This window comes from Sceloporus occidentalis, unplaced genomic scaffold (assembly GCF_023333645.1).
Source record: "Sceloporus occidentalis isolate IW3139 unplaced genomic scaffold, rSceOcc1.0.p SCAF_6, whole genome shotgun sequence".
NCBI lineage: Eukaryota > Metazoa > Chordata > Lepidosauria > Squamata > Phrynosomatidae > Sceloporus > Sceloporus occidentalis.
This window is the reverse complement of record NW_028316986.1, coordinates 92,490,087-92,506,806: the sequence shown is the minus strand read 5'-3', so window position 1 is coordinate 92,506,806 and position 16,720 is coordinate 92,490,087. Positions and strand designations below refer to the sequence as shown.

Here is a 16,720-nt window from a genome sequence, read left to right as displayed (position 1 = left end):
GATGCCTTTTGTGGTTTTGGATAGTATTAGTGCTTCCTTATGAGGTATGCTGATGATACTGTAAAAAACAAAACAATTTTTTGATGTCTGATCTGAAGTGGCCATGCAATGTAAATCCAGCCTTTGCCAAATTTTGCACTCATGTCATTTGGTTGATTACCTCTTATGCTGAAGTCAAGCCTAAACCTATAGGGAATCAAAAAAGTGATAGTAGAACTAAACTGAATCTTGTTAATTAAGTTCAACAAATAGCCTGAGTACCTTAATATATGGAAATACATGTTGGGAGGGGTTAGGACAGGAAGAGTAAGTGCTTCCAACTTCCAGTTTCCTTTTCTGTGGGCAGTTCATAAACACAGTGCACCTGCATTTTACGCGGGTGCAGCATATGTTAAAATATATTTCTAAATTGTATGGAAAATGTTCAGATGTGTCAATGGTTAACTAAGGTTTAAAATGGTTCCTGTTGCAGGCCAGAAAGACTAGGCCTGGAAGAACAAGTCTTCAAGGACATCTGCTGAGACATAATATAAACAAAATGTATTATTGTTATGCTCTTGTGTAGTATGGTGACTTCATGGGAAAGAGGTGTGTCCACTTGGTGGGAAGGTTGATCTTGTGAGAGAACAAAGACTGATGTCACATACGAGCTTCTTGCATGGACTCTGAAAGCGTATAGATGTATAGTAGTTTGCTGTGAAAGTGTAAATAGCAACAAAGTCAATAAACCCTCATTTGAGTGAAAATCTGTGTGGAAGTTACTTTGATATTGAGCAGCTGAGAAGACTGCATCTGTTCCAGTTGGTACCAGTTCAGAACCACCAGCAGCACGAGACATTACCCATAACAAAGAGGTTTTTTTCTAACAGCATACACTGAAAGCCACGCTGGAAAAGCCCCTTGCGTGTCTCGGAAAAAGTAATGGCGCATGTACTGTTGTGCGCTGTGGGTGCGAGCCCCATTACTTCCAATGGGGCTCCAGCATACGTTGATTTCCCCTTACGGGGAGAGATCCCTGTGTAAGGGGAGGGCCCACTGTATGTTGCTTATCAAGTTCTAGGGAGAAGATAGCAAGATTCTATCAAAGATGGGATGGCAAGTTGGTTAAAATGGCAAGGAGGTAATGAGGATTCTCAAAGAATTGCACTCAAATTGCTTGTAGTTTTTGTCTGAATTTAAAAGGACCTGTCCAAGGCGCTAAGCCTAATTTAGGGGACAGAGTTCAGCACTTTGCAAAGCTTCTTTAAAATTCAGGCTAAAACCCAGAGGTGATTCACCACCCCACTGATGTGTAAGCTACCAGTCACCAGTGCATTTTAGGAGTGTGTACTGTTTATGGCAGTCTTTTCTTTGTCACATCTTAGTAGAGATAAGCAAGCAGTCCTTGTACCAGGAGCTACTTCTTTTTCATACTTGCATACATCTTATGGAAATATATGGAAATAAAGTGCAAAGTAATGTCATTTTGTCTTTTCTTTGCATCTCAGAATGCTGGAGTCCAAACATGCTCCTTTGGAGTGAGTTTTCAGCTGATAGCAAGTTGCACTCCGGAGAATGTCTTACATTATATTTCACCAATGGGAATTATGAAGCCATGGGCCATATGTGGCCATGAAGGCCAGTTTGCAGCTCCTGGACTCCTTCACAATGTGCACTGCCATTCTTCTTTTTAATTTTTGGCAGAAAAAGGAGTATCACCACTACACTTATAGGAAATGCCACTTATCATTAACAGTTGTAATTCCCAATAGGACTGCAATGCCATAGCAGGTACTCATTGAATATTTACTAACTGATATTTATTCTCTTGAAAAAATGAATAGTTCTAAACATTCTGAAATACATCCCTCTTTACTTTTATTTATTCTGTGGAATTCTCCTATCCTTTATCAGTAGATTTTCTGTTTCAAGTTCAAGGCATTGTGCACTGATTCTGAAGCCTCTCCGCATCACCTTTGACCAACTTGTTATAAACATCAGAATATTTTTGTTCTGAGGTTTGTGGTATTGTGAACTTGCCTGTGTGTGGTTTGCGCAAGAACCGGGAATGAGATGAATCAGTGCAGCTTCACAGTAACGTGGTCATTTCTGTAAGACTTTTTAACCACAGGAAAAGATTCAGACTTTCTACTGAACATGATGATACTGTGGGACTACTCATTAAGATGAGCTATATCCACTGTTAATGTAAAACTGTTCATATGGGACAATAAGAGAGGGAGTGTGGCATTGTCCATTTTTAAGGAAATCATTTGGGGCTTTGGCTTTTTTATTCTTGCCACAATCAGGCAAATTGTAAATGCTTTGAGTTTTGTCCTCTAGCTTTTCTTCAGTGTTTTTGATATATTCTTCTTCCATTATAAAGAAAACACTCACCTGTTTATAACTAGGTGAAACACATGATTTTTTTGCTGTTTGATGTGTGACCATCCTTGCCTCCATCATATCACATTTCCCTACATTTCAGTGTGCCTTTCATAGGATTATTTTTATTTTTTGACTGTTGAACCAGGCCGCTGGAAACCAGGGTTCAAATCTCCATTCAGCCATAGAAAACCACTGGGTGACCATGGGTAAGTCAGACTCTCAGCCTCAGAGAAAAGCAATGGTAAACCTCTGAATACATCTTACCAAGAAAACTCTGTGGCACTTATCACATGGAGGCTTACATTCGGGAAAAAGTTCCTGAAGCGTTCCTGAAGTACAAAAGTGTGATATCTGGTCATGCTTCTTAATCGTCATTGAGGCATCTTGCTTCTCTCCCGTTGTCAAAGCGCTTGCAGAGCAGCCATTTCTTGAATAATGGGAACATCCGTTATTCAAGAAATGGCAGCTCTGTGAATGCTTTGACAATGGGAGTGAAGCGGGATGCCTCAATGACGATTTAGAACCATGACTGGCTATCACACCTTCATGCCTCAGGAACACTTCAGGAACCTTTTGCTTAGCAGTTAAGATGCTGACTCTGATGACCGCAAGGTCACCAGGTTAGCAGTTCAAGGCCCAAGCAACGTGTGATGGAGTTAGCTCTTTTCACTACTCTCAGCTTCTGCCAACCTAACAGTTTGAAAGCATGTAAAAGTGCAAACAGATAAATAGGTACCACTTCGGTGGGAAGGTAACACTGTTCTCCGCTGCCATGCTGGCCACATGACCACCAGAGTCATCTCTACCAATGCTGGTTCCCTCAACTTAGTAACCAAGATGAGCACTGCCCTTTACAGCCAGACACGACTAGACAAACTTGTCAAAGGGGAAGCCTTTACCTTTTTTCAGTCCAAAAATGGTTTCCATTCTTTGGAGTCCAAGTAGCTTGTTATCTAGGAGGCCTGAGAACAAAGAAATAACATTAAATCTTGACTGGATGATCTGTAGAATAAAAATGAGGTTGCAAAAATATGCATGCACTCAAGCTTCCTCTTGCTGGTTATTTACTGTATTTGTAAAGTAGGCAAGAGCTTACTACATTTGCCACACTGTAGAATTAATGCAGTTTGACACCACTTTAACTGCCATGAGTCCATCCCATGAAATCATGGGATTTGTAGTTTGCGGTGGCACCAGAACTCTCTGACAGAGATGGCTAAATAACTCACAAAATTACAGATCCCAGAATTCCATACGATTGAGCAGTGGCAGTTAAAGCAGTGTCATACTCCATTAATTCTGCAGCCCTAATTGTAACTGATCTGTGGCTTCTCCAGTGCTGATTAAATTTCACTTTAGACCTGTTGCATTTAGGATTATGGTATTTCTGTCCTTCATTGAAAACAGTAGACTTTTCAGCTTATTTCAGCATTCAGTGTTCCAGAGAAGCAATATAGACAATACTTTGTTTGTTTTCTTTGCATTTCCTTGTTCTTACAAATCAGGCATAAGCAGTTTTTTTCTTCATGGAAGATTTAATTCCCAAATGCAGATCATGCCTCATTTTACTTTTCACTTCTGATTTTTACTCATTTCTTAAGGGGAAAAAGTTGCTTTCATTGTGTAATTCAGTAGAATGAGACTTGTAAATTCACTGAATTACTAGCTTACAACATCTTGTCATCACAGCCTGTGGTGAAGTATGCTGGGAGTTGCAGTCCAACAGTACCTGGAGTCATACTGTGCCCACCCTGGTCTAGACCATAGCAACAGGCATTGTAGTAAATATAGATTGGAATGATAATGTAAGGATCTTTATTTACATTTGCAAACTTTTTCAGTTGTTGAAAGCTTTCCTTAGCCATTCTTTCTCACTTTATCTGAATGACACTTTTACTTAGATGTATCTTTGCTACTACCTACCTGTATAATACATCCAGGTATCCTTGCAGCACTTAGGAGAACTTATCCTGACAGCATCAACTTGTACCTTTTCCTCACATCTTGTTCCAAGCATTATAACCATATAGCTTTATATATGGCGGTGAGAAGTATAACACTGATTGCAGAACATGGCTGGATGTTAAGGAGTGGTCTTTGTGTATGTGACTTCAAGTCATCTATAGATTTATGACAACTACATGAATTTTATAGGGTTTTCTTAGGTAATACTCAGAATTGGTTTTGCCAGTTCCTTTCTCTGAAATATAGCCTACAGCACCTGGTATTCATTGGCGGTCTCCCACCCAAGTACAGTCCGCCCTCCCCTTATGCAAGGGATCTATTCTGAACCCCCCTGCATAAGGGAAAAATGCGGATGCTCAAGCCCCATTCAAGTGAATGGGGCTTGAGCCCGCAGCAGCGTGCACACCATTGCGTTTTCTGGCTGGAAGCCGCATAAGAGATGCCTGCGTATGACGCAGGCACACAGTAATAACCAGGGATAATTGAAGGTCAGATGGGACCTGGTGCCTTTAGGTAGCTGGTAGGGTGAATTAAATATATGTTTGCTATTTAATAGAGTGCCTGTCTATTTAATAATTTTGTTTTGGGGGCAAAAATATTGAGGTTTGGCCTGAAAAATGACCACAGGGACATGCTTTTTTAGAATGCTGTTTTGAATTTCTTTAGCCCAAAATTGTTGTCAGTCACTCAGCTAACTGAACAGAAGTAGCTGGAAATAGTGTCCTTGTGCCAGTTCCCCAAAATGGCATCTGTACAGTCCACAATGAGTAGGGAACAGCACAAACTGGGCTTCTAACTATTTGGGGACACCTATCACAGTTTAATGAGACATGTATGTTCAGTTTCAATTTAAACTAAATGTATAGAATGAAATGCCAAAGTACATCCACTTTCAATCTGATGTTAGCAGCCATGGTTCCTAGAATCCACCTTCCCTCCTCCTCCTCCTCTCGCTAGCCCTCCTTCCCAGCCAGACAAAAGTAACATCATACCTTCTCCACTTTGACAATCTTTGCATTCTCCTCATTTCCAAAGTCTTTCCACTGTAAATCTGATGTTTCCAGCCATCACCATAAAAGGAAGGTATATTGTTGTTCATCTGGCCAGGAGAGAGGGGGAGGGGGAAGAGGAGAGAGAAGTTGGATCCTCCCTGGGAGTGGCTGCAAACATTGGATTCAAAGGAAGGGGCTTTGGAAATGAGGAGGATGAAAAGTTTGGCAAAGCAGGGGAATGTATTGTAACCAGGACTGAAGGTCTACCTTAAATTTAGTGCACCCTTGGGGAATTAAATATTAGCTCTATGTATTGGCTGGGTTATGTAGCTCATCCCTATGTATACCAAGGTTGGAGGCAAGAAGAACCACAGAGGCAAATCCTCAATTAATTGTATTTTATTTAAAAGGGAAAAACCAACACACACTCTTAACAATCACTCATGCAAGCACACAAGAACTGAGAAATAATGGTCTACGAAAGCTCATGCTGCCAATTTCTTTTTTTCAGTAGTCTCAAAGGTACTACAAGATCCCTCCCCATACTGATTCTACAGACTAACAAGGCTATATCTTTGAGAAACAAAGGTGTTAGGTTGGAGCAGAATAAGGCTTTCTAATGAAGACACAAGAGGATACTGCTCCTCCTGATGACATTCTGGGATGGGAAAAAGGGAACTCATCACTCCTGATGCCACCAGAGTTTGGTGAGCAAAATAGGGGTCTAGCAAAGTACCAACTGGCAGCACCTCTGCCTGAAAACCAAGCTAATCCAACTAAACAAAGGTAAAATCCCCTAATTTATAGGAAATTTGTTCCCTGGGGCAAAATCCAGAGTCGATGTGCCCAAATGGTTTAAATCTTTGATATGCATAGGTGACACTTTGAATTTGGGTCTTCCAAAGGTATAACCTGGGGGTGTTAATAGGTGTATTCCTGCAGCAGGGCAGCTTAAGGTGCCAGGTAGATGGAGTTGTTTACTCCAACTGGAGCCATCCCATTGTTTCCTAGCCAGACTCTTCCTCACCTCTGACCTCCTCTGACATGTCCTGATTTGGAACATACATCCTCTTGGCGACTCCTAAGCTAGCTGATGTGACTTGCTCGTTTCTACATGATGGCATCTATATTAGGATCATAGAGGCTGAGTTGATAGCAATTATGATATCAAAGAGGATATTTAGGGTCAGTTTAGGGCTATGCTCAGGGCTAACAGCATGGTGTTGGTTTTGGCTGGCTGGGAGGAAGGGTGAGGTGGAGGGAGAATGGAGAGGCTGATCTGGAATCCACCAGCCGCTGCTGCACCATTTTAATCTTTAATCTTAGGCTGTAAAAGATTTTGGCCCAACCCTGGTATTTGTAACTTCAAAATGTAAAATCAACTTTGCATGAGATAGGGTGACTGCTCTTTATCCTCTTGCTTGAGAGAACTTTCTAAAGAACATTATTGATCTTTCTGGCATTATGACAAATAATCGCAATAGTGATATTAAAGATTCTGCAATTTATATTTATTTAACTTATATTTAATTTTATTTAAAGTATTAATGTTGACTGTAATTTTCTATTTTTATCTCTGTATGCATTTTATTGGTTGTGATCCTGCCTCGATTCGCAGGGAGAGGCAGGAAATATAAATAAATAATTATTATTTATCATTATATATTGCTTATAGTTGAATTCACTCTGGAAAACTTTACCATCTTTTTTCCAGACACATGAGCATCTTGATCCATTGTTGTTGTTGTTGTTGTTGATGATGATGTTGTTGTTAACTGCCATCAGGTTGACTTAGACTTAAGGCAAACCCATGAATGGGAGACCTCAAAGTCACCCTGTCATCAGCAGCCCTGCTCAGGTCTTGCAGGGCTGTGGCTTCCTTAACTGAGACTTCATCTGCACTATAGAAATAATCTGGTTTGACACCACTTTAACTGCTATGGTGCCACCATCTGATGCCACAACAAATTACACTTCCCAGAATTCCATAGCATTTAGCCAGGCAGTTAAAGTGGTGTCAAATTAGATTATTTCTGCAGTACTGATGCAGCCCTAGTCTATCCGTCTGGAATGTGATCTACCTCTTTCCATATTGCCTTCTACCTTACCATGCATTATTGTCTTTTCTAATGAGTCATATCTTCTCATGATATGGCCAAAGTACACTAGACTTAGTTTAGTCCATTAGGCACTAATGAAACCAGCTCTTACAGTAGTTGCATTGGACAACCAAAGCAACTTCCTTTCATATGAAAAGAATTAAATTCTTAGTTCTGTTTGCATTAGTAAAACAAAGTAGTGTAACTGTGCTATTAGCCTTACTTTTTTAAATTTTCTGTTCTAGGTGTTGTGTGTTATTGTCCTAACAACAATACTAGGATGTATATTTGGATTAAAACCTAGCTGTACACGAGATGGTAAGTAATGAAACTTGCGGATAAAAGTATCTGTCTTTTTGATGAAAAAGAGGCATCTTGAATGCATTAAGTGCACAGCATTCCATATTGGCTCTGTGTTTAAAAGTTACAAAACAACTCAGTGTGAGTAACAACTTGAGTCATTGTTTGAATATATTCCAATATGAAACATATTCTTCTCAAACCAAAAATATGTTTCTATAAACCAGGCTTGTATGAGCTATATTAGACAATTTAACTACTTCTACTAGTATATTTTTGTATGTATGAAAACAGATTGGTTCCCTAAGATGTAATGGGAATCTGTCCATTTGTCATGACAAATGGCATTTATGAAAGCTACTGATTATGTTTTTATTAGATCTGTAATTGTCATTAAAGTAACTGTAATTATTCAAATGAATAATATTTTAACCCTGTGGATTCTTTTTCAGTACTCTTAGGTACCACTGTGTTCAGTGGGGTTTACTCCCTACTAAGTATGTTCTTCCTATGTGTACTTTCTTAGAAGACGGTCCATTGTGCACATTATGTAAAGAGTAAAGATGTGTAGGGTTATGACTATTATTCCAATCCTGAGTGGGAGCCAAGATGTATTAGATCTACCAGCTCACCCCAAACCTTTTGTGGCACAAGACACAAGGATGGTTTTCCAGGTTTTTCAGTCTGGTAGATTCTATTATTTTAATTAATTACTGCTTCACTGAATGTGATGGAAAGTATGTGTGGGGGCGAGGGAGTTAAATTTAGCTGGCAAAATGGTGAGGCCCATGTATGCTGTCTTAGAGCAATGGTGGAAAAGTGGGCTCTCTCCTGCCCCCAAAACTCCTCCTTTTGGAGTGTTATGATGACTGACCACAGCAGTAGCTTTCTGCCTTTGGAGCTCTTTGTACACATGGATATCATAGAATATTATTGGTCTTCCCCATCCTGGTGCCTTCCAAATATATAACTAGTTGAGAGATCACGAGAGCTGTAGTTCTATATAGTCAAAAAGTTCCAAGTTACAGGAGTCTGGCATAAATAATTTTAAAATAAATAAATAAAATAAAAGTGGAGAAAAGGTGGTATTTGCTGTCTAGGGATGTGACAAATACCTGTTGCCTTCTTGTTGAAAAAAATGATGTATTGGCACTCAGGGCACATAATCAAGGAAAATATGGGTAGTGAGATTCCTGGCATTTTGGAGCTCTATTGGTGAAAAGTTCATTTGTACAAAACTGTTCTTCCTGCTCAGAAAACATGCTTTTCGTTAGAAAATGTGAATGGCGTGCAAAATACATTGATTCCTGTGTAAAGATATTGGGGGTTTTGTGTGTGTTGTGTACTCCTTTTTTTCTTGTACATGTCCTGTAACATATGCCAGGCCTTAACTGCCATATATTATCACTGTTCAGCTCATAACATGAAGTAAATACTAAATATTTCAGTCAAAACCTGCAAAGGACGTTGCTATGAGAGAACATTTGGAAGCTGCCGCTGTGACAGTGAATGCACTAAACTTGGGAACTGCTGCTTAGATTTCCAAGAAGCCTGTATAGAACCTGGTAAGCATACCTTCCTCCCCTTTCTTTTTCAAAATGTTCCTGTCCTTGAAGCAGATCAGCTTGTGGATGAGCTAGAAGAGAGACACCAGCTGATTTTTTTTTTTTAATCGTACTGGTCCTTATTGTACTCTCTCATGGTCATAGGATTAATTTAACACAATCCCTCTGGATTTATTTCTACTACCAATAAAACCCATAATGTTCTTTCTCTCTTCTGTATGAATGGGATAATACTGGCTTGAACAGTGGGTAAATGATCAAGACAGGAACTATTTTTCCATTGTTTTTGACAATTTTATTTAAAAAAACTGTAGAGTTATCAGGCCTATTGCCAACACTAGCTATGCTTGGGTAAATGCTGGACCCTAGGAGGGTTTTCTGAGACCTGAACTATTTTTTTTTTCAGGGGAAAGGGGTTGTTCTTGTCCACTTCAATTTTTTAACCCCTTTTCATTACACACGAGAGTGTTGGACACTGTCCCTTCAATGCCATTTTCATTTGCACAGTGCCTCTTTCCTAGCAATGTTCCATCGGAGGCATTCTGGGAGAATTAAAATAGTGACATTGGGTACTCCTCTGAGTGCTGACACCCATTACAAGCATTACCACTACAGCAGGGGCAAGGGATAATGTCGCCATCCAGATGTGGGTGATTACAACTCCCAGAATCCTTGGTCAGCAGACCCATTGTTGAGGAATACTGGAAACTGCAGTCCAGTAACATCTGCAAGGCATATAATTCCCATCCCAGTACTACAGACATCAGTTGTGCTGCTCCCTGAACTCTTTATTCTCTCCTTCCTACTGAGTAGGAGAATTAAAGGCAGCACAGATGTGGGCTTTTTCTGTTGCCTAGATTTATTGTTCGCACCCATCTAAAGTAGCAAGATAGCAGGGCTGCTTCACTGCTGACCTCCACTGCTCTTCCTTCCAAGAGTCCCAAAGACAGCAGCTTCTCCAAGCTCCCACTTGTGCTACTGTAGATGAAATTCTAATGCATCTCCTGGACAGTGATGGCAGATTATGACCATCCAGAGATAAGAAATTCAAAGATGTTGCAAGGCCCAGAAATGGCAAAGGCTTGGAAGTGCCTAGTTATAATAAAATAAATAAAGAATAGTTACTTCATGGTTCTGTACTACAGCCTTTGCTATAATTAATTAATTAAATATTTATTACCCACCCAGTAACTAAAGATCTCAGGGCAGCATATAATAAAATCAACTTGACCAAATTCAAACAATAAAAATGGATATAAAATGTCAAAACATATTAAACAATTTAAGAAGTTAAAGTCCAATAGTTGAAACCATCTTAAAAGAGTTGACAACAATTTAAAATCATACACTTGTATAAAGTCAATTAGGTACCCAGAGGCTCTAGTAAATAACCATGTTTTTATTTGGTGCTGGAATGACAGCAGTTCTGGCACCAATCTAAAATGTGTGTATGTGTGTGGGGGGGTATTCCATAACTGGGGTGCCATGGTAGAGAAGTCCTTTTCCTATCATTAATTCCTTTCCCCCATAGCCAAGGCACAGGTTGAGCAACCCTAATCTGGAAATCCAAAATCTGTAAACCTCCCAAAACTGAAATGTTTTGCTGCAGGCCTCCTGCTTCTGTCTTTGAGGTGGCAGTGGTGGCATTAGCACTCCTGCTCTTTCATCTGTTAGATCCTCAGTCCCACTCCAGCCTCACATCTGATACACAACACAAGTAATGAATAAACAAAATTGTGGAGAGAGATACCACTGGAGAGAGACATGAGAAACTGTGAAATGGCAGAAGGCATGGATTCGCCCTGAGCACTATGCTTGGGTACCCACTATTTCATAGATCCTCAGTCTCTCTCCAGCTGCATATCTATCTAGCCATGCATCTCTCACACCTCTCTCTAGCTGTATCTCTCTCCAGCCTCACACCTCTCATTTCTCTCCAGCCTTGCAAACACAGTATGTACAGTACTATGTTATTTGTGTTGTATATTGTGTATTATGTATATGCAAATACAGGTATTCTAAAATTTGAAAAACTATGAAATGCAGAACACTTCTGATCCAAGCATTTTGGATAAGGTGTACTCAATGTGTATAACTCTTATATTACAGTGGTAACTTACAAGGCATAACTTAATTCCTCTGGGGATGTAACTGTGAAAAGTTACAGTTGTAGGGAAAGGAGGCTGAAGTGCTGGCTTATCTGCTGTCTTTGATCCATTCTTACAGTTGGGATATCAATGTGGTAGACAGGAAGAGAAAGGGATTTATATCACAGAATAGTGGCTGCTAGCATTAAGATCCCCCCTCCCCCCCAAAAAAAGAACTAAAAGTAGCTGGTTTAGTTACTTTGAGGAAATAGAAAAGTAAAGAATTATTTAAAAAAATTGTAACCCTAGTAGTAACTGACTTTTGCATGTGAGTGCAGGTGGTTCTCTCTCTCTCTCTCTCTCTCTCTCTCTCTCTTGAAACAATAAGTGTAACCAATTTCAAGTTCTGCTGTGATGCCCTCTCCTCTGTAGCTAATCTCCATATTCCAAAACTATTTGGTAAGCCTGCCAGGGGAAGTGTGTGAACAAGCCCCCTCAATAACAGAGTTGGCTTGGTCTAAAATACAATGACAAGGTTTCCTCTGCTCCAACTCAGCAACATGTCAGAAAGACCAAGTGAAGAAACAGTTTTTTTAAAGTATGTGGCCATATCACCATAATCTGATGTACCATTTTGTTCAGAGTGCCCTGTTAAGCTGTGTTTAATTAAAAGTGGGTCCTTTGTGTTTACAGCTCATATATGGACCTGTACTAAATTTCGGTGCGGAGAGAAGAACCGACCAGAATATCGCTGTTCCTGTTCAGATGACTGTGTGAAAAATAATAATTGCTGTGCCAATTATTATGCAGTTTGTGAAGGTAAACCATACTATTTGCTTTATTCTGGCATCACTGAAATAGTAAAAGGAGTCTGTTTATTCTGCTCCATCCAACAGTTGCATCTTATATATTTTATATGTTATGGCTCAAATCATGTGGAGTTACAAATGCATAACCTCTGTAATTACAAAGCTAGGTAGTGAATTCTAGCATGCCCTTTCCCCATCCTCACCAGAAAGTAGCCACTGCGATCAATGGGGGTTAATTTCCCTGTTGACTGGGAAGCAGCTGAGTGATGTTCCCACTTCCTCCCATGAGCATTCGCCATTGCAAGAGGCAGAAGCAGGATTCCTATAGCAATTCCCCCTCATACCGGAGATCGCTCATGTGAGGAGGGTGGATGGGAACATTGGGCAGCTCCTTCCTGATCTACAGGGGAATGGTTGATCACCATAGCTGCATCCCAGTAAGTGTGGATTAGGAGACTTAAATAGTCCTTTCATGTCCATAAACTAGGAAATATGTACGGACTGTAAATATCACACAGTTATTAATGCAAAACTTCAGGTTACACATTTGTAACTCCCCAGCAGGATTCCACTAAAGATTTATAAACAGCCCTTCATTTGCAAGTATTCTAGGACGGTGTATACGGTATTCTAAAAATATAAATATATTGTAATGACAATAATAGATTTAGAAGAAAGAAAGCATAAAATGCTTTTCAGCCCGCCAACAAACCATTCAATTAATTCTGCTGTTCTTTAGTGACAATGAATTTGTAGATCCTGGTTCTTATTGTAAAATAATAATACAACAATGATTTTTACAAAGCATTATGAGACCATGTTCATGATTTTCAGTTTGAGGTAATTCTGTTTTTGTTTTCATTTCCCCTACCAGTTGCTTAACCAGAATGGTGTCCTATTAATTTCTCCTCTTAGAAGCAAAAGGTTAATATAATAAATTCTCATTTTTCCCACTTTTAATAAGGGAAGACAAGCTGGCTTGAAGATAAATGTGAGGAGTTAAATGAACCTCAGTGTCCAGAAGGGTAAGGCAATTTGATCTTCATTTCACATTGTTCTAAAAGTAAGCTACTTAAGGCTGCTTATGCTTCTTCAGTGGAAATATAAACATTTCCATAAAAGAGTAACTCAGGATAGCAACAGAAAAGTTCCAAGGAACAGGCTGCTTAAAAGTTCATAAGCAATTAGACTTGTGATAAGAAACAGGTTGCAAAGGGGAGAACTTAACTGCTGTATTAACAGATACCATTTATTCTTGCTCATCACATTCTAAATGAACATGGCACAAGTTTACTTACCTTTGGATGAACTTCTGTAAGTCTGCTTGTGGTAGACTTTAGCAGAATATGTTTGAAGCTTTCTGTGATAAGATGTTTCTGGGGCACTTTTGTGGCCATATTGTAATCATACAGAATATGAGATTTGCACATGAAAAATGTGTAGGAAGACTTCCAGTTAGAAGTTTAAAAGCATATGACCCAAATCAAATTTGTATTAACCTGGCTGTTGTATCAATCTTATTTACACTTTGTGCTCCAGCCAGAATTAGTAATTCCCTCATACAAAGCGCTACCACAAATATCAGTAAAAAGAACCTAGGTAAACTTATTTGGGGTTGAACTTCACTCCTTGATTCTTTCTAGATTTTTAACATTGCACTTCTGTAATGTTCATTTAGTAAAAATCATGTGGCCCTGCAAAGGTTGTTGTAGGCCTGCAATTCCAAGCATTCCACTTTTCCATTGATTATCCTGACAGGGGTTGCGGGGAATTGCAGCCTAACAACAGTGGGAAGTCTCTGTTCGTGGGAGAGATCCAGGATCTAAAAGATCAAAATGGGTCTTATAACATTTACCTGAGCCTGAGCTGTAGGCAGCCCATATCCACCATATCCAGCCCATCTACAAACATCTTCTGCCGCTTTTTCAAGAAGAGGAAAGATGGTTTCAGATGAATTGGAAAACCAAATTAAGAATATAATTTCTTATTTATTTATTTATTTTAAAAAATTCTGAACTCTTTTGTTCCTATGAAGATGCCACACACTCCCTTGGCAAATGTGAAAGAAGTTCAAATAATGAATTACTTTGAACTAGAATAATCTAAATATGGTGACTTGTCTCCTTTTTGCAAATCGTGTAGCAGATAGGCACACAGTGGCAGCAGCTAATCTAGATCTGTTCACTTAGAATTGTCTTTGTATCTGTGAATGCTAGTTTGTGTACAATTGTCTTCCCTAAAATTTGAGACCAGTCAATTTTCCTGGGTGTGATTTGTGTACACACAAGAGAAAGAGTTTGCACACACCACATGCTGTTATCTAGATATTAACTTAAGGCTTTCTTGCTAATATTTATTTAGAAACAATTTGCAAAAGAGGAAGAAGAAGAAGAAAGAAAAAAGAATTTGCTTTCCAGTCGTTAAAAAAATGGCTAATTATTTCAGTCAATTAGAGTTTGTCCTCAAGCAGTGATCTGAAGCTCTTATATTGGAGAGAATGTAAATTAAAACATCAGTCTTAGAAAACTACATTTTTACAGGAAAATATAGCCAACCAATGCAATCCAAATCATCTTTAACACAAAACCTTTATTGATCCCATGTGGTTCTTACTTCCCACTAAGGTGGCAGCCTTAGTATTAAGAAACCTGTTGTATTCCTGCAGTTTTGTTGGTTCTTAAATGAAAGACTTGTGCATGAAGATGGGGAGGAGGAGCTGGTATCTGAATTGCCAAATCCAAATTGCCAGATAGGATAGGATAGCATAGGAAATCTTTTGTTAAGTAAAAGATAACCAACTATTTTCACCCACTTGGGAAGTAAGGGCCCAAACAGGACAAAATAAAGCTGCTTCAGATCACTTTAGAGGTATGCTGTTTAAATGACACATGCATCTTAAGAGGTCAGAAGCTGTGCCAAAGTTGTGCTCCAGTCCTTAGGAGAGAGAAACAAAGGCCCGGTACACATGGGCTAAAAGCAGCATGGCGCTGCCAATACTAGGGTTTGGGAGCGTGCAGCAACTGCATGCTCCTGAACTCTAATATGTATGGGCAGCACCATCCTGATGCAGAGCCATCGGCATGCGCATCCATGACGAATCTTGTGTGACGCGTCCAAATGGCGCGGCACACAAGGCACGGCACACAAGACATGTCACAGCGACGCCCCAGGGTGCAATTGGTGCCTTGGCAGCATCGTGGGTAAGGAGTTCCATTTCGGATCTCCTTTTTCCAGCAGATCATTGTTGCAGCCGTGCAATTGCCAACGATCCAGAGGCCACCCCTTTCTCCTAATTTGTACCGGGCCTGAGATATTTTAAAAGTAGCTTATAAAGTGGGATAACAAAAGATTAATTGGGACTGTCCCTGCCAAGCTAGGATCATTTGAGAGTATGCATTTCTATTAGATATCCCTTCTGCTGTATGCATAAGAGTGACTGACATATACTCACCCAGTGTTTTTCAGAGCTAAAAATGTTGATCTTGACATAGTATGGGAGTATTCTGGAATATTTTCTGACAAGATCAACAATTTTTGCAAAAGTGGGGCCTGCATTTGCCCATGAACTATATACTGTATTTCCCACTCCTTGTGTGATGGTTAGATTTTTGAACAAGAATTTGAACTAGGTTGGTATGTCCTTTCAGCTCTGAAACTCACTCTGTGACTATGGGCTCTTAATGGGGGGGGGGGGGCGGGGGGGCATTGCACACAATACACTGATGGTGCTGTATACAAAAGCACCTTTAACCACCTTTGAGACTAACCGTGAGAAAGAAAGAAGTTGGTAGCATAAGCTGTTGTAGACTTTAGCTTACTTCCTCAGATGCATGAATAGCACTGTACTACACTTCCAGCTGCTATGGCAACAATCCATGAATCTCGGGATTTGTAGTTAGAGAAGACTGATGCCTGCACAAGTAGAAGGGATGTCTGTTGACATAAGTACTCCTCTGTACTTCCATACTCTCCAACAATTCACAGATGAAAACTGGGTGGCCAAGCAAAATCAGAGTGTGGTCAAGATGGCCAAAGTTACTAATGAGGAAGACAAGATAGGAGAGGCTGCAGCAGTTTGCTTTTGCCTGAGTCTACAGGGAAGAGCTTAAGAGGAGCTTTCTGGCTGAGAATTCTAAGTGCCTCTACCTAAATTCAGGATACCACAGGATCGAACCATGCCAGCTAAAGCGGAACCACAGTAATATTGTGTAGTGTAATACCACCACCGAGATAGTGCTACACAATACTGCTACACTATCTCACAGTGTTGCTGAGCAGATGAACCATGTCCTCTGCTGATTAGAGGAAAGGCAGAATGTATATGCAACAACCAAACAAATAATAGCAGGCTTTTCTGAAAGAGTGCCTAGGAAAGAAGCTAATGTCAACGACTTGCCTTTAACCATCTCATTTCTGATTGCTCAGGTTTACAAAACCTCCAGTCTTGCTGTTTTCTTTGGATGGATTCAGAGCAGAGTATTTGCACACATGGGGTGGACTTCTTCCTGTTATTAACAAATTACGTGAGTAGCTACT

At 39.8% G+C, this 16,720-nt stretch overlaps 1 protein-coding gene across 2 annotated transcripts in view; it reads left to right on the top strand.

Moving 5' to 3' along the window:
• LOC149311108 (ectonucleotide pyrophosphatase/phosphodiesterase family member 1-like) overlaps positions 1-16,720 on the top strand; it is a 65,842-nt gene that overhangs the window by 13,510 nt on the left and 35,612 nt on the right. For both annotated transcript variants that reach the window (XM_089530356.1, XM_089530355.1), the window contains exons 2-6: positions 7,669-7,741; positions 9,172-9,288; positions 12,069-12,194; positions 13,149-13,209; positions 16,610-16,707. In XM_089530356.1, the coding sequence (XP_089386482.1) occupies positions 7,669-7,741; positions 9,172-9,288; positions 12,069-12,194; positions 13,149-13,209; positions 16,610-16,707 (475 nt within the window). The remainder of the gene's footprint in view (positions 1-7,668; positions 7,742-9,171; positions 9,289-12,068; positions 12,195-13,148; positions 13,210-16,609; positions 16,708-16,720) is intronic.